Here is a 22378-nt window from a genome sequence, read left to right on the forward strand (position 1 = left end):
AAAACATATTTTATTCAATGACTAACATCATTGGGTTCATACATATAACACACAACATGAAGTACATTGACCATAGATAAAAGGTTTTTTATGCTATTTTAATGACATTGTAATATCATCATTTACTCACATCCCACAACATACAATAACATATATGTGCTAGTACTCCAGCAGAAATATGTTTGACTTATACATCTAATTCTTTTGGACTACTATTGTCATACTATAATTGAGAGCAATACTGTCATCTATTTTAGATTTCCAAAAAATAAAATCAAAATTTTTTTTTAACTACTCGCCCCTATAGTTGAGAGGAACAGTGCAATGTGAACTACCAATTCTTATAGTCACAATTATGTGAACCCATATAATTATCAATAGCATTTTAATTCTAAAAAATAATTTAAATCTATCAGCATAGAAATCTCAAACGCAATTTCAAATTTAAACATACTCTTTAATGTTTGAATATAAAAATAAGTTAATAACAATTGCGATACCAATTCAACATTAAAGTGCATGTCATAAGATTGTAATTGCATTGTTAAAAGATATGCTCATAAAAATTTGTCATTTTGTTTAACATAGATTGTAATATCTTTTCATGCCTACAAATTAAAATTACTTTATTATTTAATTGTACATATGAATCTAATTGTTTTTTATGGAATATTAAAGCAGGAAAGAAACAGACCATATTGAGAAAGCTCAATACTCAACCAAATTCTATATGCTCTGTTCCTAATCGGCTTTAAAGAGATCAGATGTTAATGGGATGGATGAATAAATATAGTTATGAAGAATAATTTCAAACCATTCCCTTATGACTACATTTGGAAAAAATATCTTGTTTGTACAGTAATTAATTAAGCTTATCAACTATTATTGAGCATATTTGAAGCGACTAGCATTGCAAAACTCCCCATTATGTATAATGTTGCCGGAATCGATGCAAGGAGTTTGTATCTCTCTTCTGAAATAGAAATTACACATGTATTAAAATGGTACATTAGACATATAAATCATGAAGTAGTAACATATATAATATACATATCATATAATTTTTGGGAATAACCAACAAGACAAGTATTATAAACACTTAAACAAAAAATAAATTAAAAAAAATTGCTTACGTAGGTGATTAGTTGAGTGTAAAAGTTTTAAAGGAAGAATACAGAGCTCAATTGTTAGCAAAAAACTTTTACACATATTTTTAATGACTCCGTATCGGGTGATCGCCAAGAAATATGTCACATGAATGCGATAGAGCAATAACTTCTGGTGATACTATTTTTGTAGATATAAATACTAAAACATAATTCATCTTAATAATCATTCATTTTAATATAGGGAATACCATACAATTATTGATTGCAAATGAGCTAAACGTTCACCCCTTTAAAGCTTTTACGTGAATAATGTGTGTGGCTGTGACAAAAACAAGTAATTTATTTCAACAAAAATAAATTCACACATTCCCCCATCTATATTGTATAAGTTTTATGTTAGTACTGTATAAAAATGTAATATATTAAGTAACACATTTTGTTTATATCTTGTTTAACCTGGTTTTTCTATGTTGACACAACTAATAAACTATTTGTTTTCTTAGTGATGAAAATTTGAGTCTTATTTAAACTACATAATAGGGAATTTCATTAGAAAGATTCAAAATTCAGTCGCTATTCCAGTAGTTTACGTTTCCATTTCTGAATTTAAAAATAATAAAAAAAAACTATTTATAACGCACTTACAACAGGCAAAAAAATCACTTCCTAATGAAATAAAATTCAAAGTGTGTTTGGTTTATATATATTTAAAATTAAAGACATTTTGAAAATAATACTTTTATTAATGGGTTTATCTGAAGTCTTAACATATTGTTAATAAAGTAACAAAAAAAAAAACTATAAAAACATTTCGAGTTAAACAAATACTATTTGACAATAAAATGTGTCAATGTCAAAACAAAAAAATTATCTCATTACAAAAGTAATTTTTTTATTCGAAATGAACTTATAAGATATAAACATATATTAAGTACAAAGTGATCCGTCAAGGAATATAGCTATGTAAGGGAAGTGTGCTGCAATTTGCTGCAAATATGTTTAAATACTTTAGGTACTATCCCTAATTGAGTGCCGTTGTTCAAACCAATAGATGGCGTAACTATCGAATCGTTTCTCTGTTCGACGACGATTGGGTTGTCATCTCCGTCGAAAATAATCTCCGGATCATTTTCAATAATCTCCTCTATGGTCTCCCAGTCCGTTTGCAACTTTTTCTTCGTCTGGCAACACTGACACATGCCGTAATCGCATTCTTTTTTACTCATGTAATACTCCGCGTCGTCTAGGATTGTTTTCTCATCATTTTCTGAATTAATCGGTACAAAAATTGAAAATTTTCGCGCTGAATATTTTATCAATTCCTCGACGTTATCGTCCACACCGTCATCCGTTATAGGATTCCCGAATTTGTCGTAGTCTATGCTTTGACCATCGACAAAGGAACCTTTTCGACTTTGAGGCGGGGACGTTGGAACGTCAACGCTTTGACTATGGTTTGTAACTGTACTATATTTTCTCTTTGTCTGACCTGTCATTGTGATGGATTTTTTAGTTGTCGCCCAGCCGAGCGACCGCTGCACCGCCATTTTCCATTTCGTGTACCGCGCGTCACGATCTGTAACAATATAACATCGTTAGCTTTTTTATTGAAAACGATATAAAACAAAAAATTATATACAATATAAACATATACAAAAAGAGACAATGGGAAAATTAAATCGATTAAAAATTTAATATAGACATGAGAGTAGAGTCTGAGCTCAATATAGTGTCGTTAACTTGTACAGTATAAATAAAATAATTATTTAGACTTTTTACGTCTCAATTATCAAACTATTAAATGCAGAATAAATCGATTTCTAAATAACATGAATAATATCGGAAACATGTCAAACATACATTCTGCACACAAATGTGTTTTTTAATACTTTTTTTTCGTTAATTAATAATATAGCATCGTCTGGAGACATTCTTATTGAACGCATAATAATAACTTCGTCGTTGTCATTTCAGCTTATAGACGCCCACAGCACGGCTTAGGACTTCTCCAAAGATATTTATGAAAGCATATTCCATAATCGCCACGCTTGGCGGGCAGATTTACAATCGCAGTGTGGTATTAAGGTACGTAGTGGACGCTGCTGTCAATCCTTTGAAAACTTGTTAGTGAGCAGTGGCAATACTATACAATTACTGCACAAAGTGCTAATAAAGATTGTATTGCTGGGCTACCACTGCTCAATATTAGCTTAGACTTCTATAAAAAATGTAAGAGTGTGTTGCTAAGCACAAATCTCAAGGATTACGCGATTAATGTTTTTAATTTTCATTTTCGCATTTTTGTCAAGACGACGTCCTTATTAAAAATATATATAAAAACTCACACAAAAGATCATTAAAATAACTGTACTAGATTTCAAACATTTGATGTCAATCATAACTAATGATATTTTAACCCATTACCGCCCTCTGTACCTGCACAGGTACAACTACTTAATCGATAAATTATGTATTTTATCTGTGGTAAGTGTTGAAAGTAGTTAGTAATTACAAATCTAGTTGACACTAGTTACCATATAATAAATAAAAATAGGCGGTGGCGCGAAAACAAATGTCACTTATTTTGTAATAAAATACGGAGTCCAGACACGACATACAAGATAAGATTATTTTGTTGGTTTTTATCAAAAATAGTGAAATATTTCAACTTCTTTTTTTATTTTTATGGAGTCTATTTATTTGTGTTGGTAATAATAACATAAGTTTATTACAAAACTTGTAAAGTAGGGTTTGTTTCATTTGTTGTACACAAGCGGGTACAGCGGGCAGATTCGTACTAAAATTTCGTTTTGTTTACACTATTACTTATAAGTTGAAATGGCAAATCGGAACGTATTTACCAGTTATAAGAGACTGGAGGAAGCCTTGGAATCAATTATGGCTGATGAAAGCAATGATGAAGAGTACGATATGGTATTAGTGCCACCAGATCCGGCTGTGGTGAGTGATGGGGAAGAAGGTAATGAAGATAATTTGGCGGCTTCAAGATTCCCTATGGACGTTCCAGGGACTATTGAGGTAGGTCGGCGTCATCCTGACTACGATGTTTCGGAATTGAGCGACAGTGATCATAAGCCGCTAAGACCTATTCCTGCAAAACGTGCCAAAAAATGTGATGTACATTTACCTGTATGGAGGAAAACTCAGCCAACCTATAGTTCTACTTATGAAATTACCGATATGATATGAAGAAGAAGCCTAGGGCGGAATATGATTATAGTTTTGATACAAAGAATGAGATAACTATGGTACGTTGGAAGGACAATAATGTCGTTACAATGGGAACTAATTTTGATGACATAGAGCCTCTGGGCAAAGTCAAACGATGGTGTAACACCAGAAAGCAAAAGGTTGACGTAAATATACCTAAAATGTTTGTCAACTATAATAAAGGAATGGGTGGAGTTGACCAAATGGATCAGTCTATCAGCCTTTATCGGATTTCAATAAAAGGAAAAAAGTGTTGGTGGGTTATATTTACCTATTTGTTAGATATGGCGATATCAAATGCTTGGCGACTACATGTTTTGCTCGGTAAAACTAAACAAGAGATAACTTACATGGACCAGTTATCTTTCAGACGAATTATTGCACGGACTTATTTACGTCCAACGGAAACTAAGAGCCGTCCGTCATCCTCAGCGGCACTAGGGGGTCGGAACAATAATGGTCATAATCCTGAACGGATGGAAAACCCATTGCGATGTGTTATCTGTCACCAAAGAATTCGCTGGCGTTGCGAAATATGTTTGAAAACGCAATGTGTTGAACGACTTTGTTTCAAACAATTTCACTCCTAAAGCGCCCATTGTACACGGCTGAGTACACCCCTAAAACTTGATATGTAAATATATTTTTTTCATTTTATCTTCTTATATATCATATTTTATCCCTTATGGACTAATAAATAGAAAAACAATAGAAAAATATACTGCAGTTTCATTTTGGGCGTTAATGGGTTAAGATAAAGTGTAGTAATTTTTTTTTCATTTATCTATACTGATAGTATAGTGAAAATATGAAGCATTCTATGTATTGTTTAAAAACTATTATTTGTAACTTATTTTATTATTATTTCGACAGCTCCTTAATTATTATTTTTTTCTTTTTTTAAACACTCATTTAGCTAGCATAGCTATGACTAGGTCTACATATGCCTACAATAAACGATCATTTATTTGTACAATGTTATATGTAACTTATACAAATTGTTTGCTATGCCTAATATAAATAAAGCTTATTTTAAGAAACCTTGTGTATTATTGCTACATTAAACCACTAAATAAAGTCATCACTGAAATATGTTTTATTTATTTGGGGCGAAAGATTCTCGAGTGGCAGTCAGCCCGTAGAAGCGGGATGGATATGCCCCCAATTGGTGATCTGACAACACAGTCGAAGTCGTGGGAAGTCTGGATGAAAGGAAAAGGACATCACCGGACATCGCTGCGATCTCTGAGGGAGGCCTGTATTTTGCAGTGATCATCTATCGGCTGACGTAATGATGATGATATTTTAATCTATCAACAAGTCAATAAGTTTTGATTTTATTAAATGTTTAAGGGTCGCAATCATGACCAAAATAAACTTACCATCATCGGTAGTGGTGGGTAAGAAGGTATCGGCTGGTGTAGCGTGGTTTCTCCACCTCTCAACACTCCACACGCCGCACGAGTGACCGGCCGACACCGCCGCGCCCAACGCCGACATATCCCACGAGTGGGCACGTACTAGAATCGCAAAATATGCGACATATATTTACATAACAATTAAGATAAATACTCGTAAGTTACAATTATTTCTATAAAATTGTTTCTTTATTATGGATTATTATGGACATACAATGATTCAATGTTTTTTTTTATTTTTGACTCTGTTCCACGAGATATCTTAAAAAAAAAGCATAATGACAAACACTTTGTCAGATTTAGCCTAATTGAAAACAAAATAATCTAGCAAGATCATTGTCAAGGATACTTGTCATTTGCTTATTGATTAATATGTTTTTCCTTCAATTTTTACTTTAAAAATTAAAATTTTTGAATTTTGTAAAATGAAAAATATTTGTAGACGAAACTTTGGTGCAATCAGGTTTTCATGTTGACTTTTAAATACACCATGGATGTCCCTCCCTTATTTTGTCGCTGTTGTTAAATTTTATACAACGATGTAAGATTGTAAATAAAACGCATTGATACTTTGCGTTTGGTAGGCCAAATCATTTGGTATCTCACAATGTCAAGGGCTTAATAAAATAAATATGAGCATTTATATTCTAAAACATGGTCCGTTCTGGATCTGAGCTTAAAGCCGCTAAACGGGGCACAAAGGTCTATCGTCAGGATTTCTCCACGACATCAAATAAGTATTAATTCATTGTTAGTGTTGTTATAGATAAGTTTAAGTATAGTATGTATAGATAGCCTAGTAATTTTTCCAATTATAGCTCTAAAGCAAAAATATTTAATGAATATTAATCTTTGCTCTAGATTGGCAAATATAGTACCAAATTGGACACCTAGATAATTAATTCCAGGAAAAAACCACTTACATATCATAGTTTTTATTAGTTTCTGAAAAACTTCCGGATGTTCAAGCTACCCTTTTTTTAGGCGGAAGGTCAGGTTTATCAGAGATTCCTATCTACGACGAACGAAAATAAACCACATAATCTAATGGTAAGTAGAAGTGGAAGTAGGCAGGCAACATAACGAAGAACAGATGGTCACTAGCACGCACTGGATGCAGGCCGTTACCAACTGGTGTTTTGGAAATCTATAGAAATGTCAAGCAAATGTCAAGCAGTGAACATCCATCCTATGGCTAAAAACATAATAGTGATGACCATTATTACAACGCATTTTAATATAACGCGAAACTGCAAACCAGCGGCTTTAGTAGACTTTAAGCTGGATGCAGGCCACTTCTAACCAATCCCATTAAAACCTATGACAGAACAGCCTATGTCCAGCAGGACATACCATGGCTGAAATGGTGATATTAATTGTGTGTAAATAACAAGCTGAACACTCACACACAGGTATCCCGATCAGGTCTGCCTGTAGCTGCATCAGTAAATCATTGGATGTCATGTTACCATCCACGTGTAGCTTAGACAACGGCATGCCACAGTCTTTGTTCATTGCCTCCAATATATCTCTGAGAAAAGAAAAAAAATATGTAAGCAGTTCAGTTTTGTGTGGGTACAGGATAGTTAATACTATTCTCCTTCAATAACTATAATAACAATAGATTGATACGTAAGGACTAAAAACTTTTGCTATATAGATTGTTTTATACCGTAGTGACAATATAAGTAATTATAAACATCATTATCATTTGTTTACACACACCGCGTAGATTATTATGTATATATATACAGGTGTAACACGACCGGTGGATCAAACTCGAGCCACGTAGGAGATTTCAATACCTAACCATTTGAACCCCATGTATGTTCAGCAATTATTATTGCTTCAATTTTTAATATTTTTTTTAAAAAATTCCGATTTCGTTAGAGAACACAATGATACAATCTAACTGTTAGGCTTGGGCTCGTGATGTACATACTCAAATTAACTGTATACTAAGCCTTCTGAATTACACCTCTTTTTCTTTTTAATACCTTTTAATTGCTTGTTCCCGTGATGTGGGTAATCAGAGATATTGCTGGATATGCACCCTGTTATTCAACTAGGAAGAATTAGTTTATGGAACCTAGCTTAGCTGTTTGTGTTTAAAAATTAATGCTGTCTTTATTATTCCAGGCATGTAGCATATATGTTAGTATATATATGTTAGTTATAATCTCCCAATTCTTAATTTAATTGTGTTTCTACACATAGGACCAGTCTGTTATTATACAGTTAATTATTGCTATTTAAAATTTGTAATAACATTGAGATGAATATTTTCTTATAAAAAAGTTAAAAAAAAGTATTTTGTATAGTCCCAGACTAAATAATAACTACATTTTCACCAGCCTATCTTAAAAACTACTAGGGTTTCGTGAAAATTAATTTTTCATTTCATTCGGCAAGGAGAGCTATTTAACATTTTAGTTACTTGGAATTTCTTCTAGAACAGTGTTTTGTTCAGTCAATTACGTGACCATTTTTGATTTCTCAAAGTTATTAAAACGCTATAAGGCTCCATAAATCTCAGTCATTCATAGTATATAAGTTTATAACAAACAACGCAGTAAATTTATCTCTTTGTAAATTTAAGAAATTTATTAAGTACAGGTTCAACCAAAAGGAATATTACTCTATTTCAGAGTATGTATACGATGCAAATGTTTGGAAATAATTTACTACCAATTTCTCGATTAGAAAAAAACGTTAAAACTGTCATCAAAAAGGGAAAAATGGAAAAGGGAAAAGAGGAAAGGGAAAGGGGAAAAGGAAAAGGGAAATACGGGGAGGGGTAAGGGGAAAAAAATACAAAACAAAAAACTGTAAACTCCACTGAGTCTTTGTTGGTTCTTCTCAATAGGTCACAAGTACACTGACACTAACGCAAACAAAATAAATTAATGTGATAATCTCATATAACAAAGCTAATTTGATTTTGACAGCAAACTCACCTGGTCTGGAAACAAACGGCTTCCAATGCCGCCCTTATGATGTGGTTCTTCGTCGTGAACGCAGTCAAACCGCAAATTATTCTATTACATAACAAAAAAAATCCTATTATCACTATAGCTTTTTATACTAAAGTGACCTGATAAGTTAAATTTGGTTCTCATTTTTATGTTACATATTGCAACTAAACCGGAATTCATTCAGCCAGCTATTATACTAAACGAAGCCTTAAACAGGCATTTTAAAATTTTACACAAAAAATTTACACACTACTGAAGGCGGCAAACTGTACTCTTATAGGGTGTGAGAGACTGTATGAAAGACATCAATGTGTTTCCATTTAGATCCGATGGCCTTCCAGATACACAAAAAATACTATATATAAATATATACTCCTATAGTATGATATCCGGCATTTGATTTTGCACATCCAAAAGATTCTGTGTCTATTGTACTGGTAAAAAAAAGATATATGCACAGAAGGCTATTAAATGTACGAAATCACATTCCGGGCCCTATATCTCCTATATATCTCCTTATATACAAAATATAAAAATATAGAGAAGACTTGCTGTGACCGCGAATTCGTACGCGTGAAATTTAACAAATATTTATTAAGTGTTAGTTTCTGTTTTTTTTATTTAAGATTTTACTAAAATAAATGTGGCCTAAGTTACTCATTACATCAGCTACCTGCCAGTATAAGTTCCGTCAAAGTCGATCCAGCCATTTCAAAGATTTGCCGGCACAAGCAGACAGACAGAAAAAATGAAAAAAACTGAAATTTCGATATATGTATCGCACATATATCCATATGCATGTAGTAAAAAGCGGTATTATATGACTAAAATGCACTCCAATTTCATTTATTTGTATATATTTACAAAAATCCGAAGTTAAGCAAAGTCTCTCGGTAACCATTCACTCTTGGAATTTGATATACTTTGGCCATATCATGCGAATAAAAGATGTCTGTCATTATCATCATTGCATGAGCCAAAAGTATATGTAACAAAATCTAAAGGCTTTATACGATTCTATATTTTAAGATAAAGACTAATTTTCTTGCGTAATTAGTAACTATAGTAATATTACTATCGCCAAATAGAGATTAACAAAAAAAATTAGAAATTCTACCTGCAAAGGAGGTTAAATTTATGTAGTCCACCAGACATAAAACTCTGCTTACCCTCGCGCATCCTTTCTCCAGTAAGGCGCATACAATCCACTAAAAGCCGGCACGAAGTACACATCGCCCGTAGAGAACACCTGACCCGCGATATGCTCTGTGTCCTTCGCGACGTCCTTAATCAGCTTCAAGTTGTCGCGTAGGAACTTCATAGCGCCGCCGGCTACCGCTATTGAACCTGGAATAAATATAAAGAACTATAGCTGAAGTAATACTACGTTCACTGCTGGAAATATGCCTCCCCATAGATTTTCAATAAGACCGACTGGAAAGTCGCCTGTAAATTTTTGTGGGCAGACAACCTTTGGTGCGCTTCCCGCGCTTGACAGTTCTGTTTAAACTTCGCCCCACTGACAGTCGGCTTTAGAATTCGAGCGTTTAACGGTTTACTTTGAACTTCGCGCGTTTGATAGTTTACCCGTCGTAAATGTATATTATCGTTTAACAGCTGTATCGGTACAAGTAAAATAACTTATTTTTTCCACTGGAAAGCGGCAGACCATTAGCTTTTGGCAGAAAAACGTGTCTGCAACACCTAGAACATTGTTTAAATGAAATTTCATGGCCCAGAAATGGGATGTTATATAAATACTAAAACTGTTTAAGTATTGTAAAAAATCATAATTATTATTTTTAAAATAATTAAAGTTACATACTGCTAAATGAGTTGTGACTCTCAGCAGTTGCAAGTTAATTAAACACAATATGATCACATAAATATTAAGATAAAATTAATTTATTTAAAATTGGAACTTTTAACAGTACTCTTATTAATCGTCAACATTTTAATTATATTTTTATCTATTTTATTTTCTATTACTCTGCTTCGTAAGGTGTTATAGTTGTGGAGAAGCAGGAAAATACTCCACAATAATAATTAATAAATTGCTGCACTGTAAATCGATTAACTATCCATACGCTTAGCTGCGATGAGAGTCAACTGACTGTCCATACGAGTCGTTGAGCCGATACATATATCAGCAAAATAAAAAAAATTACCTTCCAAAGCATAGACAGGCGGTGCATTAGGGCCTAACTTGTAAGCGACCGTCGTAATTAACCCATGCGTAGACTGCACTCGTCTGGGCCCGGTGTTATACAGTAGAAAACAACCGCTTCTGTAGGTGTTCTTAGCTTGTCCGGCAAGAAGGCAATTCTGTCCCACCAAAGCCGCTTGTTGATTGCCTAGAATCTGCATGAAAATACTAAGTTTTTAAAATACTGTAAAACATTTTTGGACTAACATTTAAAAAATTCTATACGGATATTAAAATTAAATTGATGAAGAGGGTACATTAGTCAATAAAGTAATATTTAAATTACAAGAATCTTTGGCAATGATGTTGCTTCAATATTTTCTTATAAAGTAGGCTATGTCTGACACAATGTATGTGAATAAATCGGTATCACTAAACTTTTTAAAAGATGTTTTATTGTGGTTGTTTCTTTCTGCTTCTTTACAACTATAACACCTTGCAAAGCATAATAGTGTCAAATATAAAAAAGCGTTGACAAAATAGTTGACGATCAATTAGAGTTCTTTTAAATTCCAATGTTGAATAGATCAATTTTATCTTTTATCTTTATTATGCTGTGTCAGATTTAACTAGTGATTATTTCTTGTTTTATCTTTTTTGGAGAACCTAAAATATTGTTATTTGATTTAATACTTTACCCCAGATATGCTTATCCCGTCGAGTATAGACCCGTCCTTCACGATTCCATACAACTCTGAGCTGCTTCGTATTTGAGGTAGAGAATCTCTATGTATTCCAAACAATCTGAAATATATTCAAATATTTAAATTAGTTTTAACTTTAATTCATAGGACACGCTTTCGTTAGTACACATATGCATTATCAGACAAGACATAGGATGGCGATGAAGTAACTTGCATCTAGTGTCTTCAGGTGACGTTTGGACGTCCTTAAGATACATCGTCGTGCGGAACCTTACCTTATAGGATATCTATTCTGTGCGCTATGTCGCCTTCCCACTACCTCTTCAACTTACCAATCCGCTGAGCCATATCGGTTAATTTCATTCGTCTATTGAACTTCTCAAGGTCAACTCAATCTTGTGAAGGAACCCCGATCATAACTTTCGTCATGGATGGTTGAGGAACTTTGAGGCTCGAAATGAGAGACCATGTTTCATGTAAGTCATCATTCGTAACACACATTTGTCCTATATCATCATCTAAGGCATTGAGGTGTATATCGGAAGATAAAATTTTTAATAGATCCCGAACATGCCCAGCTGAGTTAGATTTCTCGATTATAAATCTTGAATAACGTCTAAGGCTCCATATTGTAATAACTTTTAATGACCACCAAAAACTTTTAAAAAAGTAAGTGTTTAACTAAAATGAACCTTACCTACACAGCATTGGGTCCCAATTCAATGTCTCTAGATCCATTAGAAGTGTCCTGGACGCGTTCGTGACGTCTGTGATGTGAAGACCTCCTTGTGGGCCACCGGTCAGGTTCTAACGATTTTAAAAAATGTTTTTGCCTTAGAAGATTATCGTTGTTTTAGCCCACAGACGCTCACTGCAAGGCATCTATAGGATGGCAAAGATATATATCAGAGGATATACTATAATCGCCAAACTTGGCAGGTAGGTTGGCTATGGCAAGACGCTGGTGCTCATTCACTGGATACTCGTTTATGAGCAGTTTCAGTTCTATATAATTAATAGACAAATTGTGAATTATTTAAGATTGTAACCCGGGAATCGAATCTGCGATCGCAAGTCTCAGTGCTTCACCAATGGGCTACCACTGTTGAATGGAAGTTTTACTTAGATATAACTGATGTTATTGACTTTAAATGGCGAATAGGTAAAAAAAATTAGATATAAGCCAAAAACACGATGGACTGACTTGTTCGATTGATGGAGCGATCTGAACCTTCAGACCCTAGCAGGTATCTTTTCTGCTCGTTATGTGGCCTGTCCATTGCTATTTCAACTTGCCAATCCGCACGGTATGTCAGCTATTTTCTTTCGTGTACGAGTCTCCTCATTCCTGATTTGATTTCGTAAAGATAGTGAGCATATACCCTCTAGGACTATCCCTACTCATTGCTCATTGAAATCATGTTTCAGCACCATAAGTCATCACGAGTAACATATTTCGGTCAGAAACTTTAGTATTTAGACATTGATGGAGATTGGTCGAGAGATTGTTCGCCGCAGTTAGATTTGTTAACTGACCTGCCGTACATAACCCATTAAGGATGTTAACTCACCCAAACAATCCAAGAGTCAACAGTTCCGAACAGAAGTCGCTTGTCCCTGCTCGCTCGCCGCACCGCTTTAATATTGTCTTTCATCCATCGCATCTTCAGCGCGCTGAAGTAAGGGCTGATCGGCAGCCCGCTGATGCTCTTCAGATAGTTCTTGTTTCGGTCTGGCACACGCGCCAGGATCGCGTCCACAGTGCTGTCTGTACGTATATCGTTCCATGCTGAAATATGCATAAGTTTATTATTATAAATAAAACATAACCAAAGATTATGTTGCATATTTATTAACTCCGTGATCATTTTTTTTTATTCACAAATAATAGTTTTATTTATCAACATAATCTGCTTTGAGACTAATAAATTTAGTTAAGCATTTTTACATTTTTATGCCTTTCAAATAATAGATTTTCTCAAGATTTCGATTGTTAGTCCGACTCCGCCACGTGTATCGCGAACTTTACTTATTTTTAAGTGGTACGCTACAAAGTATAGTTTGTGTCATTTGAAACAACATTAGTCCAATAAACACGTTTCCTTTGCATTGAGACTAAAACTATTTTTTGCAATTAATCGTTGCTTATTATTAAGACATTAAAGTAATCATTAAAGTCTTCATCATCATTATTATCATTTCAGCCATAAAACGTCGTACACTTCTGAACGTAGACCTACCCTATAGATTTCCTTCAAGACTGTTTGGAAGTGACTTACATCTAGCCTCTTACCTTCTATCCAACTTATAGGCGTAAGTACGTACCACGCTTCGCTTGCAATGTGATTACAACTAAACATAAGTGTTATTTCTTTGTGTTTTTTTTTTATTTATATCAAGTCTGTCATGCCAGTAAAACTAGTTTATTTTAATAATAAACTCAAGTTTTCTCGGCATGCCTTTTTTCCTTATTTATATAAGCGTTCACGACGGCAAAATCCTAATATACTTAATATCTAAATTCAATCTTAATTCGCAATAACTTAGAATATAATATCATTCCATCTTTCTTCCCATGTGATATAATACTAAGCCAAATTAAGAGTAATTGTAATTACTAATTATATTTAAATGCATTCACAGAGCAATTTTTGGTCATGTGTGAACAATGGAAATGAGGAGATACGTTAAAGAATCAAGTTCACAGGCGTAGCTTAAAGAATTGCTCGTTTAAAGTTTAAAGTGCATCTTGCTTGTGTAACCAGTCGAAAGGTTCTCGAATGGCGGCGATGAGCCGATTGAGTAGATAAGCACAACTGACGCAATTACAAAAGTTTGCAACACCAGTGCACGGATCCTTAATATTTTTAACAGAAAAGCCGGAATAAAATGGTACGGAAGTCTAATTGACTACAGCTTTCAGCCATGAGGAAAAGGCTTTGAAGATAACATAAGAAATTTAAATTATAGAAGGAATAAAATAATGTAACTATACATGTAAAAAGATAATAATTACCAATCGCCGGATGCAATGGTTCCCCAGTGAATTTATCCCAGGCTATTGTTGTCTCTCTTTGATTTGTGATTCCTAATGTAACGATGTCTTCTCTTGAATAACCTGGAAAATAATGAATTGAACATAATATAATTGGGGATAACAGAATTACCTTTATTGCTTAACTAGCCAAACTACTACATATATTCGTCACTATTGTAAACATGTGAAAGCGACAGATGTTTGAGAAGATAACTTAATTTAAAGATACGTTCACAAATACCTATTTTGTTAAAAATCACTAAAGTAATAATTTTATTATTCAAAAATACGTCTTTTTGGTAAATAAATCATCAACTATATTTCTTTTCTTGACTGACATTTCGGCTCCATGTAAATGCATCCTTACCTCCAATACCAATGAGAAAAGTTCTGTATGTTTTACTACAGTTTTTATTTTTGTCTCAAAAATTTAAACTCACCTAACTCCGTGAGTTGTTCGATCGAGTTCTCGGAGCATATCCTTATGTGGTTGATGATCTCCATTGGATCCTGTTCGTACCATCCTTCTTGGGGTTGTACTTCTGTCTTGTCAAGCTGGTACGCCGCTAGTTCCTCTGAACGCTCCGCCTCGTATATCTATTCACGAACGATTACTTCAATGATTATTTACACAACTTGTTATAGGTATTTTTATAAAAAAAATTGCACGTACATGAGACTGTAGAATAATGCTTTAATTATATTTTAAATGCCCTTTTTAACAAAATAATTATTTAGGTGTTTAAATAAGACCTTATGAACATTCTAAGACCAAAAATTTTAAAAATATGTTATATCCACCAATCCTCGCATTAAGCCTATGGAGATAACATCCCGTACAAAACTACAAAATTCGTACGTATCACGAACATACATACATACGAAACAAATGTCAATATTTTGTGTATTCAAAGCAAATATTTTAGAGCGATGAACACTGTCATATGATTATGTAATCAACCACCGCACTCGTTGCTATACATTATCTAAAAAACAATACATTTAATTTACAAATCTACTGCCTAATAACTATATTATTAATGTATATGTAACAGGGATAGCTAAGCTCTTTGATAGCGCTAGCCATTTTTCGTTATCTGAAATTTTATGCGAGCTACAGTTGAATACGCATTTAAAACACGCAAAAGAATGCTTAACGCATTTAAAACACGCAAAAGAATGCTTATTTTTACAAATACATTTTCATTGGAATTATCTAAAGACAAGTAAAAATTATATGTATTGATGTTAGATGGAATGGCACACGTATTTGACAGCAATACTTAAGATGCCGGTAATTCATTATGATCGATATTTGTACTTCGCTAACTTTATAGTGGAATAATAATAATTATTATTATTCACACCAGTACTTCGTTTCGATTCAATAATTTAAATATTGAAATGCTTTAACAAACAATCGGAGCCAAAAATAATCGTGCAAAAAGCCGCACGTGGCTGGCGAGCCGCAGTTTGGCCACCCCTGATATGTAATGACTCAGTTTAACCGGAGAACTACCCACGATTAGGGCTTATAATATCGAACTAAAATCCTAATACCGGTATTTGATATTTGAAATACCGGGATACCGGTATTAAAACCGGTATTATTAATAAAAAATTTACAAGTTATATTTTTACTTACCTAGGTTGTTATATTGACTTGTAAACAAATAATATATGAAATCCAATATTAAATCCTATGTTATATTTCACATATAATAGGCTCGTATGGGATTACATAATTAAAGAAGCAAGAAATATAATGAAATTGAAAGTGTTTATGAAATAATATTGATAACTTGTGTTTTGTTTATTAAAGTATGCTTTTAAGGACATAAACAATTAATCCTTCAATTTTTATTTGTAAACACTACAGCTGATTAGCGAAATGATAATTTTCGTGTTACATACTTTATGTATATGAATAAACGAGATCTATTCATTGGGCAGTAGACGTAAAACATTAACAATCACTTTGTATTGCCGACACCGCCGCTTCTCGATGGTGCCATACTCGGCTTCGTTTGTGTAATCAATGTGCCTGATATAGATTTTAATACAATGACATTGTTTGTATAACTTAAAAAAATTCTTGTAATTAATTAATATTATTTTAAATTTGATTTATATTGTGCATAAATTCAATTTTCATCTACTAATGTAAGCCCTACCCACGATAAAAATTCAAGATTCATCACTGTGGCGACCACCACACTGATGGCAATATAGAGTAGGGATGAAGACGTGGTCGCACAAACAAGAACACTATATGATATTAAAAAATACAAAAAAGCACTAAAGAAGAAATAAAAATAGGTTCAATTTAATATAAAATAGTTTAAGATTTACGTTATGAAATAGTTTAAGAACGACTTAGTAACTTGGCTTTAACACGGAAGAAGAAAAAAGGAAATATTCATTGTGATTGTAAGAACAAACGCACGGACGCTAATTTCTGTGGGATATATATTCAATAATAATAACAAAGAAATAGGGGGAAATACTGGCAACTTAAATTTTAAGGAATAATACAAGTCAATGATCGATTCGCAAATTAAATTTAGATATTTTGTTCATCGGATTTCAAACATTTTACAAATTTATTGTACGCGGAAGCCATTTTTAATTTCATTGAAATCCTTTTTTTTTAACAATTTTACATTTTCGAAAGTCACTTTATTTTTAAGATGATGAAATATGTAAGTTCTTTTGGAAAATAGTTGATGATTGTGAACATTAAAAATTTTCAGTTTATGCTGGCTATATTCGAATGTTGATGCGCGCTGTTAGCTGTTTTGGCTTTTACAGCTTCATCGGACCTCGGGCTCGCGGATCCGAAATCCGCGAGCTAATAAACTAAAAAAAATCTACATCAGATGCTTCACCTGATGTATTGCATTAGCTAATTGTTACAATCTGAATAGTAAAGTTATAGTTGCATTAATGCCTATTTACCGATCACGAAATCTATTTATTTATTTTGCGTTTTATTTATAAATTAAGTGATCACCCTGAATTATGTTATTCTGAATATTATTTCTATTGGAATGATATAACTACTAGGTGCAGGCAAAAGTTTCATCCATACTTGTTATTGACGTACCCCAAAAGTCGAACGAAACGGATTGATAGCTCATTTTTGGTGAGAGTCGCCAAGATTTGGAACGACCTGCCTGGGTCTATTTTTGCTGATAAGTTGAACTCTGGAGCCTTTAAGAGTATAGTGAACAGGTTTCTTTTGGATGGGCGTGTACCACCTTCGTCTTTATCTACACTTTCCATCAGGTGAAATGGAAGACAAACGCCTATTCCATGATAAATATTTAAAAAAAAATACTTTTTACTATACAGATTCTGTCAGGACAATAGGAAGAGATTAATACTATGAATCCATGATTAAGCAAGCCATAGCGAGAGGTTCTTTTTTAGGTCCCTTACGTCCTGTCTGTTCATAAAGTCCGACAAAGCGTCCCAAGACTTATTTATTGAAATTATTGAAAAAGAAAAAAATATTGAAAAAAAATTCTTGAAATGATATTTTTTCAGTGAGATTTCTCAATCATAATTACAAAAAAGAGGTTCCTTCGCCCTTCAGCGCCATATCATTTAAAAATAAACATCAAAATTTACGAGGTCACATTCTGCTAGGCGCAGGAAAAGCAATACCAGGTAAATTAATGATATACAAAACAAAACATACTTCGCTAAATAATTATTTAGCATATGTTAGTTAAAGCGTTGAAGAACCAAAGTCAAGTCGAAAAATTGATTGTCTGAAGTGGCAGTGGACGGTGTACATCGCTCGTACAATCGACGGGCGTGGGCAGTCCTGCCACTAGGTGGATCGACGACACGGTCAAGGTGGCGGTAAGTCGCTGAATACAGGCAAAGCAAGACCAGTTATTGTGGCAGCCCCTTATGGGAAACTGACGACTCGCAGTGGCCCCATCTATCGGCTGACATTATAATGAGTTAACGGATAGGTTATTCGGGAATACGGATTGATAATAAAATTAGTTTTATAAATATCAAGTGATTTCATGCATTTTTTTTAAAACACGAATGCCATACTCATAAAATGATAAGCGTTTTTTTAAAGAAGAAATAGTGTTAAATCTCATTAATTTTAATTAAGAAAAACCTTGCAATCAATTTCCTATTGAATTATCTCCAACGTGAAAAAAAGTAATAAATTATACATAAAAACAAAGGAAACGTATTAAGCAAAGTAATAAAAACCGAATAAATGTAAAGACAATTGTGTATTGCGCCATCGAGAGGTACAAATTGACTACATATTACTTTTACAAATAAGCAAGGACGACGAATGCTGTAAAACAAACATTGTATACATCTCATATATTTCTCACCCTATTAATAATATCCGGGTGATATTGACACGTAACCTTAAACTTAAATAAGGGCTTACGGAAATTAAATAAGTTATTTCAATAATTAAAAACTAAAAACGACAGAATACATACTGTTAAAATTACTGGCTTGTTGCAGACCAATAGACAAATAAATTAATAAAAAATATTTCGAAATGTTCTCTTTCTCCGCAGAAGAACCAAGATGACTAATGTAGCTGGAAAAATTGATCGTCTGAAATGGCAGTGATCGAGACAAATCGCTCGTACAACCGACGCCTATTGGAGCCGAAGTTCTGGAGAGGTAAACGTGAGCCAATAAACGTGGTGTCGGCAGGACCCTCACTAGGTGGTCCGACGAAACAGTTAAGGTTGTGGGAAGCCTGGATGCGGACAGCGACCATCGTGGCGAAGATTTGGTGGAGTCCTTGCAGTGGGCGGCGTCTATCGCCATAATGATAATGTTTATTTTGTTTAATAATTTACAAGACCACAAAAAATTTAATTATATTCTTTAATGTACGCAATTGTTTTTTTTATTACACGCCATTTCTTTTTTTGGTTTTGTTTGACGTCAAACGTGGAAGTGTTTTAATTTACGAGGCTTGTATGGTAAAATAAAAGCCTTATGTTTACTATTCTTCTCGCTATATATATAATAAATTTTAGTTTGGTATCGAAATAGTGATAGAAAAAAATTTAAAATGATACGTTAATTTAAACGAAACTCGTGAAGCACTAAAATTGCAACTTACGCCGAAAGATGGTCGTTAACGACATCAGAATTCTTGAGAAGAATCTCCCCTCCTACTTTTATGTTTAGTTTTTTTATTATCACTCTACGTCATGGATGCACAAACCGCGAATACTGGTGGCCCGCCGACAGCAAAAATAATACTCTCGTACATTCGAAAAATATTGAATCCTATTCCAGAATAAAATCAAAAATATTTAATTACCTATACTTCTGGCGACCGACCCGCCATCAATTCATGATTTGCCCGAGTGGCCTCTAGTCTTAACAAATCTGTGCAACCATGGTCTACGTGGTTTGTACACTACGTGGATTCTTTACTAACCGTATCTTTATTTCAGCCGCAAGACTTTCACAGTTGGACATAGGGCTCGAACATAGATATCCAAAAGCATCAATCAATCCATTGGACGGGGCCTCTAACTTTAGTCTTTCGAAGACCATAGTATGGTCAGTCCTCGTGAGAGGACGTTCCACGCCGCATGGATGGCCATCTGTTCTGCGCGTCATGTGGGCCAACTTGCAAATTTTGTTTGTCTAGGGAACCCCTCATTCCTGTTAAAACTTACCACAAATCGGACAGTCTTGGTTCCGTCATCGATCACGCCCACCAGCGACTTCTTCAGCCCGTCCCGCACCGGCATGTCGGCTTCTGGGGAAACAATATACAATATACGATGGGCTATACATGTTAACACCTGATTCGTTCTGTATGATAAATCAAATAATTAGTATCATAAAATAATTTGTTGAAAATTCATCTACTAATAAATATGTATTTCACTGTTAACTATTACACAATATGGTAGTAATATTTCTACTTTTATGCATTTTGTGCACTGCTTACAAATTTCCATAGGTTAGGCAGCAGCGTACCATAATATCCCAGTGCGATCGCTATTTATGTACACACACACACACATATATACATATACACATATATACATATCTTTTTCGTCTGCCCCCGATTTAACGAAGCCAGGAGGTCTTGGGAAGAAGGTGTAGGATGCAGAATCTATCCTGAAACTCTGATAGCTACAATGCTATTCTCGCCTTCGGCCTGGGAACTTACGAGCGCGTACTGTACGACGGTGCTGAAGGAGTTGCGAAAAACAGAGCAGGAGCGGAGGAAGTTGGCCTGAACAGCCACTCTATCAGAGAAAGCTGCGGCTAAATCCCCCCCGCGAAGTAATGCCTAACGGCCATGCCGTGGGGACCAGGGATACCGAAGAGAGAGGATTGTTTTTAGTCGGTATTGATCTAGATCGAGTCCGACATACGGGGCACCAACATCAGGCCCTATGATACGTAAAGGTATTTTTAAACCTCTATAAAAAAAAAAACATATATACATATATATATATATATGTGTGTGTGTGTGTGTGTGTGTATTTATGTATGTATATATATATCATACAATGATTATTGGACTATGCTCTTTTATAGATAAACATTGTAGGCGTATAAATATAACAAATTTCATAGTAGTGATAAAAATTCATAACAATGTAAGTCGTTCCAGTAATTTAGATCAGGGCTCGGCTACATTATTTCTAGATCTTGTCGTATTGTTACAAGCGTTTATTACCAACAGTACAGAAATATTTCCAAACTAATTCTCAGCGGTTTACAAAATTTTATTATAAGTTTTATATTATATTATATATTTAAAGTGTCATGGTCGTCCCCGTTTCAGCCCATAGACGCCCTCTGTTACACAAAGGCCGCCAAATTCAATTCATTTTAATATGACAATTCCACTCCATAAACGTCCCCTTTAAGTTCATAATGAGAATAAAGAGGAAAATGGCGGATAATAACCTTTGCTTATCTATTTTTGAAATAATATTACTTGGCTATAAATCAGCCAGACATTCAGTACAGCAAAAAATATCTTCTTACTTTTCACTTATAAAATATTAAAAAAAAAAACTTTAGCACAGAAGTTTATATGGATGAAATATCTATATCAAAATACTCCAGTACAAAGTCACTTGCTTTGTTTTGACGCGAACAAAACAATGTTAACCTGATTTACGTATAAGTCCAAAGTCGGCTGACACATCTTTGTTTATATATTTACAACACTCGTAAAATACAAAAGGACAATGTCAAAGATAATTGCAGTGACGTTTAAAAACAAGTCACAGTATATAAACATACAGTACATGCAAATAAAGCAAAGTGTGATATTTGTGTTTATAGATATATGCGTATATATGAACTGAATAAAGTTCACATTGCGTTTAATTGTGTTAAACATTCCATGAGAATTGTGTTATTATATTTTTTATTAAACGGTTTTATTTAGTTCGACTCGTACGGAATTTGTTTATTTGGGTCAAAATTAGAAATTGAAATTTAAGCACCTTCCCGTTGTCAGATTGATCTGAAATTTGGTACACACATTTAATTTAGATGACAATATAATAAAATCAATAACATTATAAATCTAAGATGGCCGCCGATACAAAAAGGCGGATTACATATTTTTCCTTAACCCCCTGAATATCGGTATCAAATGAAAGGGCTACACTAGTAAAACACGATGATTGTGTCAAAATTTAAAATTCAAGATGGACGCCGTTCCAATACGGCGGACTAGGTACATATTTTTCCACAACCACCACA

General features: G+C 33.9%; 1 protein-coding gene across 4 annotated transcripts in view; it reads right to left on the reverse strand.

Moving 5' to 3' along the window:
• Positions 1–554: 554 nt before the first annotated feature.
• Positions 555–22378, reverse strand: part of Gk2 (Glycerol kinase 2) — a 39106-nt gene continuing 17282 nt past the window's right edge. For 3 of the 4 annotated variants that reach the window (XM_068768475.1, XM_068768474.1, XM_068768476.1), the window contains exons 2-13: positions 20317–20399; positions 15061–15217; positions 14600–14701; positions 13155–13372; positions 12281–12390; positions 11578–11683; positions 10902–11094; positions 9903–10080; positions 8716–8796; positions 7165–7289; positions 5723–5860; positions 1865–2685 (exon numbers count right to left, since the gene is read on the reverse strand). In XM_068768475.1, coding sequence (XP_068624576.1) covers positions 2069–2685; positions 5723–5860; positions 7165–7289; positions 8716–8796; positions 9903–10080; positions 10902–11094; positions 11578–11683; positions 12281–12390; positions 13155–13372; positions 14600–14701; positions 15061–15217; positions 20317–20399 — 2108 coding nt within the window. In that variant the 3' untranslated portion in view covers positions 1865–2068. Of the gene's footprint in view, positions 974–1864; positions 2686–5722; positions 5861–7164; positions 7290–8715; positions 8797–9902; positions 10081–10901; positions 11095–11577; positions 11684–12280; positions 12391–13154; positions 13373–14599; positions 14702–15060; positions 15218–20316; positions 20400–22378 lie in introns of those variants that run through there. The other variant, XM_068768477.1, reaches the window with a different exon arrangement.

Source organism: Battus philenor, unplaced genomic scaffold (assembly GCF_028537555.1).
Source record: "Battus philenor isolate CCGP_79_NKW_IND1 unplaced genomic scaffold, ilBatPhil1.0.hap1 SCAF_25, whole genome shotgun sequence".
NCBI classification, from domain to species: Eukaryota; Metazoa; Arthropoda; class Insecta; order Lepidoptera; family Papilionidae; genus Battus; species Battus philenor.